A 19,114-nucleotide genomic window follows, 5' to 3' on the forward strand; every position below is an offset into this window, starting at 1 on the left:
TTCGTCAGCCGGGACTGCTCCCTACGCGCAACAGCATGGCTTCTCCTCACTTCTTCTCGGCCCGTGGTTTCTTCTTCTTCTTCTTCTTCCCCTCCGGTCTGCACGGCTGATTCTGACTGACTGGTAACAAGCCGAAAACTGGATAATCGAGCGTTGTCCTGGCCTGTTGCGCAGCCCATATAACAAACAGTATATCCATTTTTTTTTACACTATTCTAAAATAACCATTGTTTCGAGTTTTCGTATCACAAATTTAATTAGATTTATAAAAATACATGAAATAGGTATGTCTTTAAATATCTTAAAAAAAGTTTATTATAAGATCTTTTTAATGTTATTAGTTATGTATTATAAATATCAATATTTCTAATATATTTAATTAAAGGTGTTTTTAAAAATTAAGAATAACAGTTATTTTGGAATAGATGAAATATTTATTTCCAACTCGCATTATTTTTTTATAGAAACGAAAAAAGCAAAAGAGCAGACAGGGCCGTGTGGATAAGACCGACCTGCACATGACTTCACCACTCCCAATCCCCACCCGCAGAGACACGTCGCTTTAATTAGCGCTCATCACCCCCCGCCACCCTCGCCTCCCAGTGTAACAAGTGTCCTTCCTCCTCCGGCGTCCTCCTCTGCCCTCCTCCAGTCCCACCACCCCCAACTCCTCCGGCTTCACTGCGGCGCGGGGCTTCGCTCCGGATCGGCTCGAGCAGGTAAAGCAGCAGCCGAACCCACCCTACTTTGCTTTAGCCTAGGCTAAACGGATCGATGCATCAGGGCCCCAACCGTGAGCTGCCTGCTCTGCGAGCCTAGAGGCGCCATGATAGGTGTTTCTGATGGAACTAGTGTTACTTCGCTTTGGATCGGGTAAACCTAGCCGTGCGTTCAGAGCGTTCTTTCTTGTTCTTGATTTCTATACACGGACTGATCTGTTCCTCTTAAGCTGTAACTGTAAAGGAATGCGAGCATCTCTGCTCGCCCGTTTCGTACAAAAAAGAAGGAAAAAAAGGTGTTTTTGTGCAAGGAAAGCTAGCTCGACGTTTACGGTGGTCTCGCTTTGTGAGAAGAGTATTCTTTTTTCCCCTTGGTTTCTGCACGATCTGCTCTCTTCCTCTGCGAGCAACTCTGCTCGTGATTTATATAGCAAAAGGAGAGAGTTTTTTAGGCAAAGAACTGCTCGCTAGCAACTGGGAGGAAAGACAATGAACGAGCATGTTTTACTTCGTTTCTCTGGCTATTCAGTGTCTGATCTGTCCCTTCTCTGCTACGGGTTTCCATGTTTTCATTTCTTAGGCTATTATAGGTGAGGCACCGTATCGATGGCTTCATTTGCTATCTTTATCGGTGCACATAGATGGCTTATTCCTTTTTAGCCCTTGCAGTAGATACAGATCGAGTTTTTATCTAAAGCCTCTCATAGAGAGATGGAGTTTACCTTCTTTCTTTTGTTTTTCGTTGGCTCTGTTTAGTTCTTCTCGCTTCGAGATTTCAGTTTTTTTTCTATGGTCACCGGGGGGAGGCGTTCCCCACCTGATTTTGGCCGGCTGCATTAATTCTTTTTTAAAACCTTTTTTTCTTCTTCTGTACAAGTAAACGAAAAACCTCTACTTGGCTAAAAAAAAAAATCCGGGGCAGGCATGACACCTGGATTTTTCCGTTTATGATTCGATTGTTCGTTTGATTCTTGTATCTGCAATGATTTCATAAACCCAAATTCAATGTCATGGAGATAGTCGAGTGCCTGGCAGCATGGGTGGAGTTCAGTGTCCTGAGTGGAGACCCCATTATTCGGATTCTCGGTTTGGTGGTGAATGGTGATTCCTTATTGGTTTGATTGTGACATAAAACCGAATCCATTGTCATGGTGGGCTCAGTTATCTGAAATCCAGAATACAGGCCTGCCTCTACGCATACTACCTCTCTGCGCCCAAGCTGAATATATATATAGTCTTTTTGAGTGGCATTGTGGCTGGCTGAATATATCGCTAACATATTCCTAATACTATTTCAGCACAGATGCTGATTTGTAGATAGAATATGGCATGTCGTCATGTTGCTAGCAAGATGAAGTATTTGGTTCTGTTCTCTACTGGTGGTGTGTGTAAATGTTTTCTTCTTCCACTATTTATTGGTCAGAAAACAAAGTGATATGCTAGACATCCCTTTCATGGTGGCAGCAACTTGAAAAACTAACTGCCTTTAGTATTGTCTTCCCAATAAGATCAGGATAGGATTTTCCACTATGATTAAGATAGGATTTGTTTGTTTATGCAGAACAGTACAATGACTGCATTATTGATGAAATGCTTTCAATTATCCAATCATTGTTGTTGCTTCCTTCCCAATTCTCTGTCTGAGTCATGGTCATGACCTATCCCCTTTGCTTTGTATGGCAACAACCTTATTTTAACCATGCTCACATCATTGTTGTTAAATTGAGATCAAGCAAAAAGTATTATTTCCCTGTCTCTGTTTTTCTTTGTACCGGGATCTCCCTACTTTTGATAAGGTGAATTACTTGGTGCAAATTAATCAGGGACCTTGACTGCCTGCTTGCTCCTTAATGATATATGTTGGTAAAAACTTATTGATATATATGACATGTTAATATCTCTCCATCTATTTTTCTTCTACTATGAAATGTTTAGAGTTGGATGTACTTTTGAGTCTGATGTCTCCAAGTTCTAATATTCTTGGAAAGCAGTTTGTGGCATTGTCTTGTAGTTTTGAGGCTAATGTTGTTTATCACGGATTCTGTGCTGAACATCTGTTGTCTGAGATTTGGTTTACTACACTATTCATAATTTGAGCATTTAAGGCAGCAAGCAAATGATATGATGCATAAAAATCATATTTGAAATCATTTATAGTTCAAAATGAAGTGACTGCTGCTTTTGATTTATGATATGACACAGAAGAAAATGCAACGGGCAGTGCAAGCCGTCAGGTCACATGGCAGTGTGCTTAAATACGCTGTTCTACAACACATCAGCGCTCCCAAACCAGCAATGCTTCCTGCTGTCTTTTCTCGTTTCATGTCAGTTTCATCTGCTCGCCTAGAGGATAGTGGATTTGAAACTGCCACTGTATCAGATGTCTTGAAGTCTAAAGGGAAGAGTGCTGATGGATCTTGGCTCTGGTGCACCACAGAGGATACTGTCTATGATGCTGTCAAATCGGTATGTGTTCACTTCCTGATGGTCATATTAACTCCTTTATAGTCTGGTTATGCATCAAAGATAAACAACCTACCTTTTGGCACCTTAAATGTTTTGCAGATGACGCAGCACAACGTGGGAGCTTTGGTGGTTGTCAAACCTGGAGAGGCTAAATCAATTGCTGGCATTGTCACTGAGAGAGGTAATGAACAAATTTCTGTACTCTTGGCATCTAACTCGTGACCTGTGGGTATGATGGAAAAATACAAAATCATATACCACTACCTGCATTTTCAATTAACTGACACCCTTGACCAAAAATTTTCTGTTTATAAATACTTGATTTACTATTCTCAATGCATATCTTCAAAGAGTGTCCCTTAACTTTTACTCATATTCTGTGAAAATTATGACTGCCAGTGCCAAAAGTCAATTATCAGAAAACTTGAGGAGAAAACTATTGTACTAATAAGATAGAGCTAGTCAGCTAGTGCTTGTAGCTTTGCTATTTGAAACAATGGCCTGAGGTGTCTCCCAATTCTTTCTCTCTGTCTACATATTGAGAGGTGTTGCCTTTTCCTGTTGTTTTTATTGGAAAATAGCATTAGATGCAAAGCCTTATTACTGCCCCTTTATGGTGATATAAGAAACTCTTTAACACATTGGAAATGAAAGTATTAAGAGTTGTACTGGTAGGTTGTGAATGTATAACTCCACTTTGTTTTTGCTTCAGCAGTGCATCATAGTCCTTTTGGCATTCAAAGAGTCTAAAGTCTTAACTCTTCAGAGCACTTTATAGTTCATACTACAGAAAATACAGCAAGTTAAAACACACTATGTGGTAAGTAACATAGGATTTTATTCACATGGCACAACCATAGCCGCCACTTTACACTGAATTTCCTATTAGAGATGTATAAATAACTACCCTGAATTGTTGTATTCTTGTATCACAAGATGTACTTGGCTATATATATATATGAAATTCACCGCCCACAATGGGTGTGAGGGTGTTTCCCAGTTCTATCTCTCTCTATATTTCCGTCAGAAAGTTATGAATGGTGGTTTAGTTTCATGTGCAGAGAAATTTCAAGGGTACAAACTAACAAGAAAATGTAAACTTCAAGCCATTTATTTGCATGCCGTAAACTTCTGATCCTTGGTCTCTATATACCATTGGAAATCAGTGTGAAGTTCTTTGCATATGATTTTCAAACTGAGCCAATTTCATGCACACCACATGGTGCTTTCTGTTTCATGTACACTATGCCTTAGTAGTTACTGCACTGTTCACCACGTTACATATTGGACGTGAATGTAACCAAAACAGTATCCATATACAGTCGATCAGCATACATAGATGGTGTTTTTGAGGACAGAACCAATACTTGACAGATTTTACATTCTGAAATCGGAAATGGAAGCATGGCAATCTTTTTTAAGATATGCATAAGATCATACTACCATAGTACCACGAGACTAACATCTGAAACTTTGTGTTTTCAGATTATCTAAGGAAAATCATAGTGCAGGGAAGATCTTCCAAGTCAACTAAGGTTGGCGACATCATGACCGAGGAGGTATTATCCATTTATCCCTTTTGATACTAGAATCTGATTAGCACAAGACCTATACTTTTACCATATGACTAAACTGATGAAGCATTATGATGCCAGAACAAACTGATCACAGTGAACCCCAACACCAAAGTCCTGCAAGCAATGCAGCTGATGACAGGTAACCAGCATGTGTACTTCTGTCAGAAAATACTACTAGAATCGTGAGGCACTGGTATTGATTACGATCCATTGCGTCGTGCAGACAACCGCATCAGACACATCCCGGTGATTGACGGCACAGGGATGCTGGGGATGGTCTCCATCGGCGACGTCGTGCGCGCGGTGGTCGCCGAGCACAGGGAGGAGCTGAACCGGCTCAACGACTACATCCAGGGAGGCTACTAGGACGACTGTCATGTGCAGCGACGCAACCCCCAGTGAAGTCCGCCTTTGTGAAATCCAATAACAAGGAACAATGATGATGACGAAATATGCTGTGTTTCCGTGGACAATGCTGTTAAGTTGGCCAAGGTTTTCCTTTCTTTTTTTCCCCCGCGTGTTCTATGTGTATATTGCCAAAGGCATGCGTGAGCAATGCGCCCGGTGCCGTGCTGGGGCGCAGAGACGATCTGAATATCTGATGGTGGAAACACCGGAAATAAAAAGCGTGCCGCCGTGTGCTTCCTTTGAAGGAATGAAAGATGTTCGTGTTATGAATTGTTTATTGTTGTATGTACGTCGTCTGCTGGCTGCTGCTGCTGTTGGGGAGTCTGTAAATGCGTCTGATATGGGTTTATGCAGACTTTCAGAATCATAATGTATATTGGTCACGCGAGCCAATGTTTGCCTGGTTGACCCTCAAGTTTAATAGTTCAGCCTGTTCGGGGATTTGCCTGGTTGACCCTCAAGCCTAAAGTTGAATAGTTCAGGGCTTCAGGTGTTTGCTGACTTGTTTTGTTGTTGCAATTAGTCTATAAAAGTTGATGGGTCTTTGTGGTCTAAACCGACGTCTGATGGAAGGTGCCGAAAATTCAGCGTGTTCGTCAAATTGGCTTCTCCAGTGTCTCAGGACACGAGCAAGTCATCGCAACGACAGTCAGCTGTCATAAAGTTGAATAGTTCAGGGCTTCAGGCGTTTGCTGACTTGTTTTGTTGTTGCAATTAGTCTATAAAAGTTGATGGGTCTTCGTAGCAAGTTTAATTGTTTGTTGTCTAAACCGACGCCTGATGGAAGGTGCAGAAAATTCAGCGTGTTCATCAAATTGGCTTCTCCAGTGTCTCAGGACACAAGCAAGTCATCGCAACGACACTGTCAGCTGTCATAAAGTTGAATAGTTCAGGGCTTCAGGCGTTTGCTGACTTGTTTTGTTGTTGCAATTAGTCTATAAAAGTTGATGGGTCTTCGTAGCAAGTTTAATTGTTTGTTGTCTAAACCGACGCCTGATGGAAGGTGAAGAAAATTCAGCGTGTTCGTCAAATTGCCTTCTCCAGTGTCTCAGGACACGAGCAAGTCATCGCAACGACACTGTCAGCGTGTTCGTTGGTGCACTGGTTCTAACATCGTACGGCGGCTAGCACTTCAGACGACCAGAGCTGATTTTGCTGTCAATATTGACAGCTTCATTAGTTCATTGCCATGTCAAGGGAAAAAAAACATCCCTTAAATGTTTGGATCATGCTGATGCCGAACTGGATCCCAAATTAAGGGATTGTATTAAATGGCCGAAACTGATAGGCAACGGGCCACTTGCTGTTCTGCTGCAAACGCTGGAGCCACGAAAAAGATCTCCCAGATCAATGGGGCCGACAGCTACTATTATCCCCACATTCTTGCCACTGATTATGTCTCCAAGTCATTATCTTACAGTCAAAACGATTTGTTAAATTAAAATTACACTACGTCGCACACAAGTCAAAAAGAGGAGGAAAAAAACTAATGAAAGTCAAAAGGAGGAGGAAAAAAAAACCAAAACAAAGAGGCGTCATCGCGTAACTTTACGGCGGAATCGTAACCATGTCGTCACTTGCCGTGCAACGAGAGCAAGAGGTTATCAGGTTCTCGGAGAATTTCGGATTAGCAAATACCCAATGAACTGCAATTTGCCTCGATGAATCGCTTCTTGATTGAATAAGCAAGAATTACAACCAATAATCTGTACAATTGACATCCAATTCAGGGAGAAGCCGAACTGAACGAAAATATTTGATATCCAATTCAGGGAGAAACCGAACTGAACGAAAAGATTTGATGGATTCTGTTCGCCTTCCCTGCTTCCAATCTGCATGCTTCTCTTCCTCGTTCTTGCCAGCGAAGAGGAGGCATCATCGTTGCATTTGGTCCTTGACGCATCGAATCGAATACTATTAGTAGTAGAATCAGTAGTAGCAGCAGCGACCAACGGGCGGCTATCGGCGGCCGGCGAGGCGGTTGAGCCAGGCATTGCGGAGCTGGAGCTCGACGGGGTCGCCGAAGCACTGCACCCGCGCGAGGCAGAAGTGCGTGCAGAACCCGGCCGGCGAGCGGACACGGCAGGTGTCGAGCACGTAGCACGACGCGCACTCCATGCCGCGCGCCTGCACCACCAGGCCCCACACCTGCCGCGCCGCCTCCGAGGCGGAGGCGCCGCCGTCCGCGGCCACCTGCTCGACGAGGATGATCCCGTCGGGCTTCCGCTGCCCGCCAGGCCCCCACCGGCGCCGCACGTCAGCCCAGCTCTCGGGCGCCGCGGGCTCCCGCCGCACGGTCACGCGTTCGCCCTCGCCGTCGTCGTTGCTGAACAGGTGCACCAGGAACGGGGCCTCCCCGATGTGCCGCACGATCTCGGCGATCGACTCCCGCATCCACCCCTCCACCTTCTCCTCCCCGACCTTCTCCAACACCTCATCCTCCTCTCCTCTGCCGAACACGGTCCCCGACAACCCCTCCTTCTCATCCTCCTCCCGCCGCTGGAGCTGCAGGCCGCCGCGGGGCGCGTCCGCGACCGCGGCGCGCAGGCGCACCGACGACGGCGCCCGCCGCCTCGCCACGGGCACGAGCGACGCAGGCACCCGCGATCGCGGCCGAGGCAGTGCCACTGACGACGACGGCCCGTAGCCCCGCACCGTAGGCGCCGCCGCCATCGCGCGCTGCACCACCGATCGGACCGCCCCCGCGAGCTCCTGCGACAGTTGATGATGGTCCGAGGCGCTGGTGTATGATTGGGCGAGACCGGTGGGCGATTCCGAAGTAGAAGTAGCGCGAGCCGAGACGAGTCACCGGCGACGAACGGGTGGTGCGCGTAGAAATAGGTTGGGCGGGGGGGAGCGATGCGGATTGGGGGAGCCGGCACGGCAGAGGTCTCCGACGCGCAACCGCCCTGTTGCTTCCTGGAACGGCTCTGCTGCGCGCCGTGGCGGCCTACGTGGACGCAGTTTCGGGATCCCGTGCGGGCGAGGAGGGTCTGCGGGGTGGGTTTGTGGCCGGTCGGTGGGCTATGATTGGTGCGGATCCGTGCGTGGTGTGATGTGGGGGCGAGGGAGCGTGGCGCGCGCGGGTTCGCGCGCCGCGGCACGCTCCGGCACGCAGCGGGCGGGAGGCGGGAAGGGGTTTTGCTCGAGCCACGGTGGACGGGGCGGACAGGTCAGCGCGCCGCGACACGGACACGTCGGACGGGTGGCGGGGTTCCGGCGTTCCGCTTTTGCACCACGGACCCATCGTGGTGACGTGTTCAGTTGGACTCCGGTGGCTGCGAAGCCGAGAGGCGAGAGCCGTGTGGGCCTGAACCGGCCAGTGCGGCGTGGGCGACGTGGTCGCGTGGGGATCTCGTTTTGCTCGTGATCCTGATTCCTGGCGCGCCCCGCGGCGTGAGACACACGGGCCCTCTCGCGTGCGGGGTTTTGGTCCCCGTAGTCATCTTCTGTTCCAAATCGGAGGCAGTCGGTGATACACACAAACTCCATAATACTCCCTCCATTCTAAATTCCAAGTCATTTCAAAAATTTTGAAGAGTCAAATTTTTCAAAGTTTAACCAAATTTATATAGTAAAATAATAATTATTATGATACCAACTAAATATCATTAGATTCTTCCTTAATTATATTTTCATAGTATACTCACTTTACCTTACAAATTTTAGTATTTCACTCTATAATTTTGGTCAAACGTGAAAATATTTTGACTCTCCAAAATTCTTGGAATGATTTAAAATTTGGGATGGAGGGAGTATATCTCAAGTTTTTTTTAATCGACGTGTTTTTTTTAATCAACGTGTGTTTATAGCAGTGTGATTCACGTTTGCGCTAGTATGCATGCCATGACAAACAATTTGAAATGATATTGGACCGTGTACAGTATTAGCTCGCGATTCTCGAACAAATACGCAGACTAGTATGAAATTTGGAATAAGGCCACATAGTTACACAGCTAAGGCCTTGTTTAGATACACCTAAAAACCCAAAACTTTACAAGATTCTCCATCATATTGAATCTTGCGGCACATGTATGAAACATTAAATATAAATTAAAAAGATAACTAATTACACAGTTTATATGTAAATCACGAGACGAATTTTTTAAGCCTAGTTTCTCCTTGATTGGATAATGTTTATCAAATAAAAACGAGCAGTGTCAAAATCTAAAAAGTTTTTGGATCTAAACAAGGCCTAACTGGATGTGACTAGACAGTAGCAAAGTTCGAATAAATTAGAGGGGTGTGCTATTCGCCTATTCCTTCGTGAATGTATAGACATGTGCCACAGAAGGTACGTATATATCGGCTACCTCAATGCTTAACTTTGTTTGGGTTCCTTTGTTTTTTTTATTACCCATCGTATCGAATGTTTGGATATATGCATGAAGTACTAAATATATACTAAAACAGCTATTAGAGGATAATTTGCGAGTCGAATCTTTTGAATCTAATTAGTCCATAGTTGGACATTATTTGTCAAATAAAACAAAAATACTACAGTGTATTTGGATATTATTTGTCAAATAAAACAAAAATACTACAGTGTTTGTTAAATTTATCACTCTAAACCAAACACCCCCTTATATCTCATCTCATGTGAAAAAGAAACCCGCTAACGTTCGAGCTTCAACTCCAAACTTGTAGCACCGGTCAACGTACTATTATTCTTGGCTCTGCCACTCTCAAAAGAGAATTCAACAAAGAGAAAGCTCTCTAGATCCTATATAACTAGCTACTGAAGACATAAATGAATTAAAAACTTAGATACGATATTTGTTTTAACATTTTCAGGAGGTGTATTTGCACCCCCATAGTTACAACATTGCTTTGTCCCTGTGGCCATATCTTCAAAATGCCAGACGAGGCATTAATCATTGGAGGTTGTCTTGCCTAACTAACACAGGGATAGTTTGGTTTCTCAAGCTTGTTAGAGCATGTACAATAATGAGCTTATAGCCAAGCTAATGCTGATGTGGAGGAGAAAAGAGAGGAGAGAGATGATAGCTTGGCTCTTAGGGCACTCACAATGCAGACTCTATCATAGAGTAAAGTTATTTATTACCTCGAACAATGTGGACTTAGAGTCTAAATAAGACTTGGAGTCTTAATATCTTTTCTACCTCTTTCTTCGATAAATATGCTGCCACATAAGCAAAATACCATGAATAATATGTAATTAATTATCTTGGACTCTGTGATAGAGTCTTGCGAGATCAATAAGGGCACTCACAATGCAGACTCTATCATAGAGTCTAAAATTATTTATTACCTCGAACAATGTGGACTTGGAGTCTAAATAAGACTTGGAGTCTTATTTTTTCTACCTCTTTCTTCAATAAATATGCTGCCACATCAGCAAAATACTATAAATAATATGTAATTAATTGTCTTGGACTCTGTGATAAGTCTTGCATTGTGAGTGCCCTAAGAGCACTCCCAATGCAGAAACTATCATAGTTTCTATAGACATTAATTATACTGCCACCTAAGCATTTTGCTAATTTGGCAAGGTAGTTATTTGAAGAGAGAGAGCAAAAATTATAGAAACTAAGTCTAAGTTAGAAACCATGTCCACACGATTGGTTGAGAATGGAGAGAGGATGAATGTGATTGGATAAAAAATATTGTATAGAAATTATCCATTGGAACTATAGTTTCTATATATTGTGTCTTTAGAAATTAATAGGTATAGAAACTACATATAATTTCTAGCACTGGGAGTGCCCTAATAGAGCCAAGTGCTTGGCTATAAGTCAAGCGATTAGAGCCAAGTTATACAATAAGTTGTGTCATACTTGTCTCTAAAATATATCTTCTCTTTCCTATTTCTTCTCACAACACTTGCTATTTGGGCCACCACTATCTATGCATCCGTGCCCACCTTGGTGCTTACATAAGAGTCAAGCTATCATCTCTCTCCTCTCTTCTCTCCTCTACATCAGCATTAGCTTGACTATAAACCTATTATTGTATCTGCTCTAACCTAGAGAGCAAAATTTTTCTACAGTTAAGTCTCGGTGACTTTTGTCACTGACAGGTGGTCTGATTTTAAATGTTAGTGAAAAAGTCACAATAAATTTCACGGTAGAGAAGATCGCTATTGGATGTTTAATTCTTCAAAAAAAGTACTATTTTAAATTTATCTAGATTATTTGTTTTTATCTTCCATCGTATATCACATCTATAAACACGTAATCCTGTATAGGATTTAGAAGAGTTTGCCAATGTAAAAATTATATGAATAGATTTGTCTAAAAAAGTAATTTTTTATAAAATTATACATATATATATATATATATTCTAAATACTTTTGTAAAAAAAGAGGTTAAAGTTATGTTTTGAAAACCGTGTTGCTGTTCTAAACGAGAAATATATACGGCAAGTTTCCTGTCCACTACCGGTACTTAAGGCCTGTTTGGTTCCTTTAGTGATCCTACTAAAGTTTAGTGATCCCACTAAAGTTTAGTAGCACCCTGTTTGGTTCTATTCACTAAAGATCACTAAAGCACTAAACAAAGACCATATTGCTCTTAATTAATGCAAGCGAGGGAGAATTAATAAGAGGTATCCCCTGTAATCTTTGCACTTTAGTCACTTTTAGCAGCCGCTTATCTACTAAAGCCACTAAACTTTAGCGACCCTTTTAGAGGGGGTGTTTGGTATTTTAGTGACTAAAGGTGACTAAACTCAGAATATTGAAGGTAAGGTTTTTGCGCACTGTTTTGAAACTAGGCCTTGTTTAGTTCCCAAAAAATTTTGCAAAATTTTTCAGATTCCCCGTCACATCGAATCTTTAGACGCATGCATGGAGTATTAAATATAGACGAAAATAAAAACTAATTGCATAGTTTGGTCGGAATTGACGAGACAAATCTTTTGAACATAGTTAGTTCATGATTGGGCAATATTTGTCAAATACAAACGAAAGTGCTGCAGTGCCTATTTTGCAAAATTTTTTTGAACTAAACAAGGCCCTAGCGTACAAAGAAAGAGTCGGCAAACCTACAGGGTCGTTCCCTACTTCCCTTTTCCAGCGGCAGTAAGCATGACAAGGCTCGATTCTCCTGGGCCAGAAGCCCATAACCATCAACCAGGGCTGACCAAAACCCTCTCCTGTTGGGCCACATAACCAGTAACTTCTCGATCCTGGGCCCGGTCAGCCCTCAGCCGTTCCTTTTCCTTCCCCATGAAGGCGCCGCGCCGTCGTGGGCATCGATCGCCGCGCCGGTGATTCGGTGCACCGCCCTGCCCGCCCAGCGGATTCGGTGCGGCTGCGGCAGACGTACGCGCACGGCCGGACGCTGCCGGACGCTGCGAAGTGCGAACCCCCAAAATATTCCACTTGTCTTCCTCACCTCGTCGACCGAGCTGCAGTGCACGCTCCCCCTTCCTTTCCCTTTCCTGCCTTCCTCGGGTGGAGCCGGAGAGTGAAGGAATCGCGGCACAGAACCTTCGACTCCTCGCCACTGGCTGGAGAAGCCACCTCCGATTCCGCACGAGAAGAAAGCAAACTACCCGCAGTTCCGTTCCGCAAGACCAGATTGCCCCGCTCTCCTCCTCTCTCCCCTGAGCGCTGATCAAATCGATCCACAGTGCCGGCGGACGTCTCGACCCCCTCCCGTCCCGTTCCATCCAATCCACCAGCGAACAGATGGCGTCGCAGTGGGCTACTCCGCCGCCGGGCTACCCGGCCGTGCACGGGCAGGCGTACGGCAACCAGCAGCTGGCCACGCCGCCGCCTCAGGCCGCCACGGCCGTGGCCGTGACGGCGACGAGCAACGGCGTGGGCAACCCCTACGTGGTCGTCACCCCCGCGTCCGCCACACCTTCCACCGGCCAGAGTAAGTACGCGCCTGAATCTGCTCTTGCTCATCTTTTGCGCCCCCTTCAAGTTATATAAAAGACATCCGTCGGTCGGCCGGCTTACGTGTTTGTTCGCTTGGATTGGATGCGTTGCAGCCGTCAGGAAGGCGCTGTGCCGCTACGGCAAGCTGCTTGAAGACGGGACCCGCAAGGCCGCCGACGCCACCGGCAACATCTGGCACCACCGTGCGTGCTTCATGCTTTGATCCTCCCTATCCCTCTCTCTCTCTCTGATCGATTCGTCAATCGTCATACACTGATTGACTGATACGCGATGTTGCTTCCGATGTGTGATTTGCTGCTTCCTTTTCCTTGGTGGACAGTCCGGATGGCGCCGAACATGGCAGACGCGGCGGTGGCGCGGCTGTCGCAGGGGACCAAGGTGTACGCGGAGGGTGGCCACGACAGGGTGTTCTACCAGACGTTCGGCGCCATGCCCGGGGAGCAGCTCCGCAAGGCCTACGCCTGCTACCTCTCCACCTCCTCGGGCCCCGTCATCGGCACGCTCTACCTCTCCACGGCGCGCCTCGCCTTCTGCAGCGACAGCCCGCTCTGCTACCAGGGCCCTGCCGGCCAGCAGCAAGAGTGCATGTACTACAAGGTCAGTGGAAGCCTTCCTTTCACTCGCCTTCAGAAGTTCAGAAGTTCATTTCCTTACCCGCAACTTCTTCAGTTCCATGCGAATCCTAGACTGACAGAACAAAAAATGGTACCGTGTGCGAAATTTCCCTGCAGGTGGTGCTTCCCCTGAGTCAAGTGACGTCAGTGAACCCTTCTTCCAGTATGCGCAACCGTGCGGAGAGGTACATTCAGATCACGACCATGGATAACCACGAGTTCTGGTTCATGGGGTTCGTGAACTACGATAAGGCTCTCAAGAATCTCTACGAGGCCCTGCAGCACCGCGATGTCAACGGCCACCAGCGCAGCTGATGCTGATGAGGCTTCGGTTCGGTCCTACTGCTATTGTACTTCGTTCATGATGAACTGTGACATCCGTTATCTTGATCTTGATGTTCTTGAATAAGATAGACACCGAAAAATCCTGATGTTTTTGTGTCGCTAATCTGATCGGTGCAGAGAAAATATAGATAAAAGCTGTAGCTGCATCTCACAAAAATACCATTTCTTTGATCCTTATTAACACAGTCTCATTTAACCATCTTTCTCATGGTCATGGAGTCCATTACAGCGCTGCAGCCCTGATCCGTCATACACAAACTTCAAGCTTGCAATAGCATATAAACTTTACACCATAGAAGCCGCTGTTTCCGCATGGATGATATATACAACAACGTTTGTTTTTTAGCAATAGAACGCATATAGGCTCAGGAAGAAGGTAACATCTAAGTTTTCTTGCCATTTACAACAACTTTAGATAGGAAAACTGTTGTTGCCATGGCGCTCGGTTCTGTATATGGTAGTCTCATAATCATCATGGAGATAGGCTTGTATAGTAAGCTGTAGCACGGGGTAGCGATGGCGCGCCTTGCTCCAGTGCATCAGGTGTTGGAATCTTAGGATCGTTCAGCAGTGGTGTGGGTGTCCGTGGGCATGGACGGTCTGGTCGATGGAGTCGACACGGTTCTTGAGCGCGGCGAGCTGGCTCTTGACGCTGAGATCAATGACGTGCGAGTCGTCGGTGCCGTAGCAGATGACGAATCCGGCGATGAGGGACGTGTCCACGACGTTCTCGACCTTGAGGTTGACGAACCCGGTGAGGCGGCGCATCTTGCGCGCGATGAGCTCGGTCTGGCGCGCGTCCAGCTCCACGGCGGAGGTCACCACCACCCGGAGTGCGACCATCTTCGGCGGCGGCGGGGCGCAGGCCTCGGCGTCCGGGGCGACGGGGGTCATGCTGCAGTTCGTGTCCACGAGCGACCGCAGGAAGTCGAGCGTGATCGGCTTGAACGGGACGGGCGCCAGGGCCGCGGCCTGGACCGGGACCGGGACCGGGACGGACGCGGTGGGGGTGGTCCCGTCGTGTTCGGCGCCGACGTAGCTGCTGGCCCGGCGCAGCGTCTGCGCCTGCCACCTCGGCCGGCCCGCGGCCGCCGTGCTCGGCTGCGCCGCCGGCACGCCGTCGAAGCGCACCGACGCCGGCGTGAGATGCCCGCTCTCCTTGGCCGCCGGGAACACCGGGTGGCCGCCTGGGTTGATGGGCTGGTTCAAGATGTTCATCGCTACCCTGCACGAACGCATCCCAGTAATCATTAGACTGCGCCCGATCGAACTAGGCCTCTCCAAGCATCTGAGCTAGCTGGCATCAGCACAAACGTGCTAGCAAGTAGCAAGTTTTGCAATTGCCCACGAAGTTTCAGCAAGAACAATCGGATTCGCTGATTTATACACAGTAATCCAGCTACGCATGAATGAACTGGTTACACATCTAGAGTTCTACTATTCCTATATACGATACAACAGCAAGCACAAGAAGAGGAACATACTATGAGAGAAAAACACGATGGCACGGAACTAACCTTGGCTCAGCAGCAGCACAAGCAGCTGGTGATCGGAGGGAACGGCAGAGAAGTTGAGGCGAGGGTGGGGAGAAGAAGCAGCCAACGGGGGTAGAGCAGCTGGGGGGGTAATATCTGCCAGAGTGCTGCCAGCGGGTGGGGATAAGGTAGCAGCTGCTGCGTAGCCTGGCCCTGGCTAAGCTGGTGTCGAGGAGGGGGGAAGAGGACGGGAGAATTTGGCGTGCACACGATGCGGCCCCGGCAGCCGCACACGCCCCATCCGGGGAAATCTGCGTGCCGGTGCCGCGTCCGCCAATCCCCATGTGGTGGTCACCGGTCATTCTTCCATCACGAGCCCCGCGCGCGCCCGCCTCCTATCCACTGTCTGTTCCACGCGCGCGACGGGCGCGTCACGGTTTTGGACGGCCGCGCCTCGCGTCGGGCCCAGTCCCGTCCGCTCATGGAATGGAATGGAATGGAATGCAGGAGCGATGCATGTGGCCACCACATGCTATGCAGGAGCTCTGCGTGTTGTCTAACCATGGATTGACTAGATTCAAAAAATTCATCTAGCAAATTACAGATAAATTATATAATTAATTATTTTTAATCTATATTTAATGCACTATAGATGTGTGCAAAGATTCAAAGTATTAAAAAATCTTAAAATTTTTTGAGACCTAAACTAGGCGGCTAGCGAATTCATTTTATCCGCATGATTAAAGGTTCGTGGGTGAACAACCTTTGCATCCCTCACCGTCGCAGCATCCTCTATACCTATCGCCAAGTGAACAAACTTGGAAGCTGAATTCCCCCCAACCTCGCCCTTGGCCTCTATTTTTCTCCGCCGTAGTTACCGCTGATGAATGAGTTTGAGGCCTTATTTAGTTCTATTTTTTAAAAAATGAGCAATGTAGTATTTTCGTTTGTATTTGATAAATATTGTCCAATTATAGACTGACTATGTTCAAAATATCCGTCTCGCAAATTACAGATAAATTGTGTAATTAGTTTTATTTATATTTATATTTAATGCTCTATGCATGCGTCTAAAAATTTAATATGACGTACAATTTGAAAATTTTGAAAACTAAACAAGCCCTAAGACTTGTTCGCCAGAAAAAAAAAAGGACTTCGGTCATTGATTTCCAGGCAGTGTGAAGAATAGAGAGGCCCATTCCTTGTCCACGGGCCAGTGCCCGGAAAGCGTTTTTTTTATGTGCTTCTATTTCCTTCACTACTGAATTTATATTTTACATTGAGATGTGTATTTATACATTTTTAATACATTTTTAGTGATAAAGGAAGTGAAAACATATGCCCTCAAGAATAAAAAAAAAACTTTACCCCAGTGACCGCTACGGTGGAAACGTCATCCGGTCCCGTTTTTCACGTGGTCCTAGCAGCACTGTTCACTTTCTTTACAACCACGCGTCCACATCCACTGTTATTGTGTGTCTGCCACCGGCGGTAACGCATCCAGTAAATTAGCAAGTACAGTTGCAGATCATGGGCTTTTGGCCTACTACATTCTTGCATTTGGCAGGCTGCTTTACTCTTGCACCTTGCGGTGGAACACAGTCGGCACTTTGCATTAGACCACCTCAAGAGCGGAATGGACTGTGTTACTGTATGAGGAAACGGCCGAGATGCAGGGCCGACCGTCTGGGCTTCTCAAATCTGTTGATGGCCTTATGGGCCAAACACTTGTTTGTGTTTTCCAGAGCTGTGTGTGGGCGTGTGGCTGATGAGATTAGAGTGAACACTGGAGAGAAAAAACAAGCTACTGCTGTATCGTGGGCAGCTCCAGATTATCTGCCACAGTAGATTCATATAAAACATGTCACAGCCGCTTCTCAGATTCAGATCTAAGGAATCGGCCAGTAATGTTGATTTCCTAGTTATGAGAATGAACATCAGGAGAAAACCCATCAACAAAAATTTCCCTTATTTCGGTGAGGATAAGGAACAACAAATGGCAAGCGATTTAGCAGACATTGGAAAGCCAAGCAATAGCAGGCACCATCCATCTCATCCTAATGTGAATTTTAAATTTGAACTGCAATTTGATTCACCAAATCTCATATCAACACAATAGAGTCTAAGAGATTGGAATTGCAATTAACGGTGGTATCATCAGCTAAATCCTGATGCATACAGAAACATTCAGGCTCAAATTAACGAATACGAAATCAAACAACACGAGACACAACCGCAGAGTGTCCTGATCATTAGAACCCCCCACCCACACAGCGGATCGAATTCGAACCCCTCATTTTTGTTTTTCACAAATTCACAACCCCGGTCGTTGTTCATCCAATCACAACTCGATCAAGACCTCCTGAGGCTGGTGGCGATGGGCACGATGACGAGCAGGACGAGGAGCAGCAGGATGATGATGCCGATGCAGAGACACTTGCGGCTGCTCCGCTGGTACTCCTTGGCCTTGCCCAGCTCCTTGTTGCCGCTCTGCACGTAGTGGGAGGCGTTGGCGACGTGGCTCTCGATGTCGTCGAGCTTCTCCCCCTGCATCTCCACCATGACGGCCATGTCGAGGAACACCTGGTGGAGCTCCAGGAGGCTGCGCTCCACCTCGCGCGCCGCGTCGTGGCGGTCCTGGATCTCGTGCACCGCGGCGAGCACGGCGCCCTTGCCGTGCTCCGCGACGGCGGCGCCCAGGAGCTCCTCGCCGCGGCCGTCGGAGATGATGCGCTCGATCACCTCCTCCTCGGGGACCTCCCCAGTGAGCGTGTAGTAGCGCCGCTCCACGGTCTCCTTGTACTCGGACATCATCCGCTGCCGCAGCGCCTGGAAGTCGAGCATGAGGTCCTTGAGCTTCTTCCGGAGCCCCGCGGTGACGGCGGTGCGGGTACGGTCCAGCGGCGTGCCCTCGCGGCACCCCGCGGAGAGCCTCCGCTGCGCGGCGTTGGCGCGGTCCAGGGACTCGAGCCTGGCGCGGATGTCGCGGGCGCGGCGGAGCACGGCGACGATGTCGGCGTTGACGCGGCCGCGGTGCGCGCGGAGGGCGTCCGCCTGGTGCAGCGACTTGCCCTCCTCGTTGGCGGCGTGGAGTCGGTCGAGCGCGTCGCGGATCGCCGCCATCTCCGCCTTCACCGCCTCCGCCTCCTCGAAGAACCCGCGCAGGCGCTCGTCCGTGACGCCGCCGGCGCCCGACTCCGGGAGTTCGATCCCGTCGCCACCCGCCTCCAGGTCCTTCATCGCCGCCTTCTTCAGGTCGACGTAGCTCATGAAGGACTTGGTCATGAGGTCGTTCATGGCGCCGATCTCTGGATTGCCTCTCCCGCTTCTCTCTGTGTAGGGCTAGGGTTTCGCGGTGGTGGAACGAATCGGCAAGGGACAGCGATCGGGTGCCGGTGGACGAGAGGTGAGAGGAGGGGGAGGCTTTAAACTCGCAACGGTCAACGTGGAGCGGGGCGCACGGGAATAGAGCCGTTGGGCGAGGCGGTGGCCGGGGAGGGAGGCGATGCAGGGCAACGGCTATGAGATGATTTTTTTCCCCCTTCCCCTTTGAAAAAAAAAAGATTTCCCCAAGGAGCAACGGTTACCGAGCGTGATGCGATCGATACGGGGACAGGACGGGAACGAACGAATGAAAGAG

The 19,114-nt window shown here is 47.5% G+C and overlaps 5 protein-coding genes across 6 annotated transcripts; 2 read left to right on the forward strand and 3 right to left on the reverse strand.

Annotated features, from left to right (window-relative positions):
- On the forward strand, positions 495–5,563 carry LOC110436275 (CBS domain-containing protein CBSX3, mitochondrial). 2 transcript variants are annotated; one of them, XM_021462890.1, is made up of 6 exons: positions 495–719; positions 2,922–3,185; positions 3,285–3,366; positions 4,671–4,744; positions 4,841–4,901; positions 4,986–5,563. In XM_021462890.1, the coding sequence occupies exons 2-6, from the start codon at positions 2,928–2,930 to the stop codon at positions 5,126–5,128; spliced, it is 618 nt and encodes a 205-aa protein (XP_021318565.1). In that variant the 5' UTR covers positions 495–719; positions 2,922–2,927; the 3' UTR covers positions 5,129–5,563. The 2 variants fall into 2 exon arrangements, with proteins under 2 accessions (XP_021318565.1, XP_021318567.1); XM_021462892.1 differs by having other exon boundaries at positions 541–719; positions 2,925–3,185.
- LOC8085974 lies at positions 6,806–8,054 on the reverse strand. The gene has a single exon (XM_002466453.2). The coding sequence runs from the start codon at positions 7,841–7,843 to the stop codon at positions 7,130–7,132; it is 714 nt and encodes a 237-aa protein (XP_002466498.1). The 5' UTR covers positions 7,844–8,054; the 3' UTR covers positions 6,806–7,129.
- Positions 12,129–14,102, forward strand: LOC8060508 (GEM-like protein 1). Its single transcript, XM_002463868.2, has 4 exons — positions 12,129–13,014; positions 13,133–13,222; positions 13,360–13,637; positions 13,772–14,102. Exons 1-4 carry the CDS (start codon positions 12,825–12,827, stop codon positions 13,967–13,969), a joined length of 756 nt encoding a protein of 251 aa, XP_002463913.1. The 5' UTR covers positions 12,129–12,824; the 3' UTR covers positions 13,970–14,102.
- On the reverse strand, positions 14,250–15,926 carry LOC8085975. The gene is made up of 2 exons (XM_002466454.2): positions 15,517–15,926; positions 14,250–15,224 (listed from the first exon to the last, which is right to left on the reverse strand). Exons 1-2 carry the CDS (start codon positions 15,834–15,836, stop codon positions 14,564–14,566), a joined length of 981 nt encoding a protein of 326 aa, XP_002466499.2. The 5' UTR covers positions 15,837–15,926; the 3' UTR covers positions 14,250–14,563.
- LOC8060509 (syntaxin-related protein KNOLLE) lies at positions 17,542–18,977 on the reverse strand. Its single transcript, XM_002466455.2, has one exon. The coding sequence runs from the start codon at positions 18,769–18,771 to the stop codon at positions 17,827–17,829; it is 945 nt and encodes a 314-aa protein (XP_002466500.1). The 5' UTR covers positions 18,772–18,977; the 3' UTR covers positions 17,542–17,826.

Source organism: Sorghum bicolor, chromosome 1 (genome assembly GCF_000003195.3).
Source record: "Sorghum bicolor cultivar BTx623 chromosome 1, Sorghum_bicolor_NCBIv3, whole genome shotgun sequence".
Taxonomy (NCBI): domain Eukaryota; kingdom Viridiplantae; phylum Streptophyta; class Magnoliopsida; order Poales; family Poaceae; genus Sorghum; species Sorghum bicolor.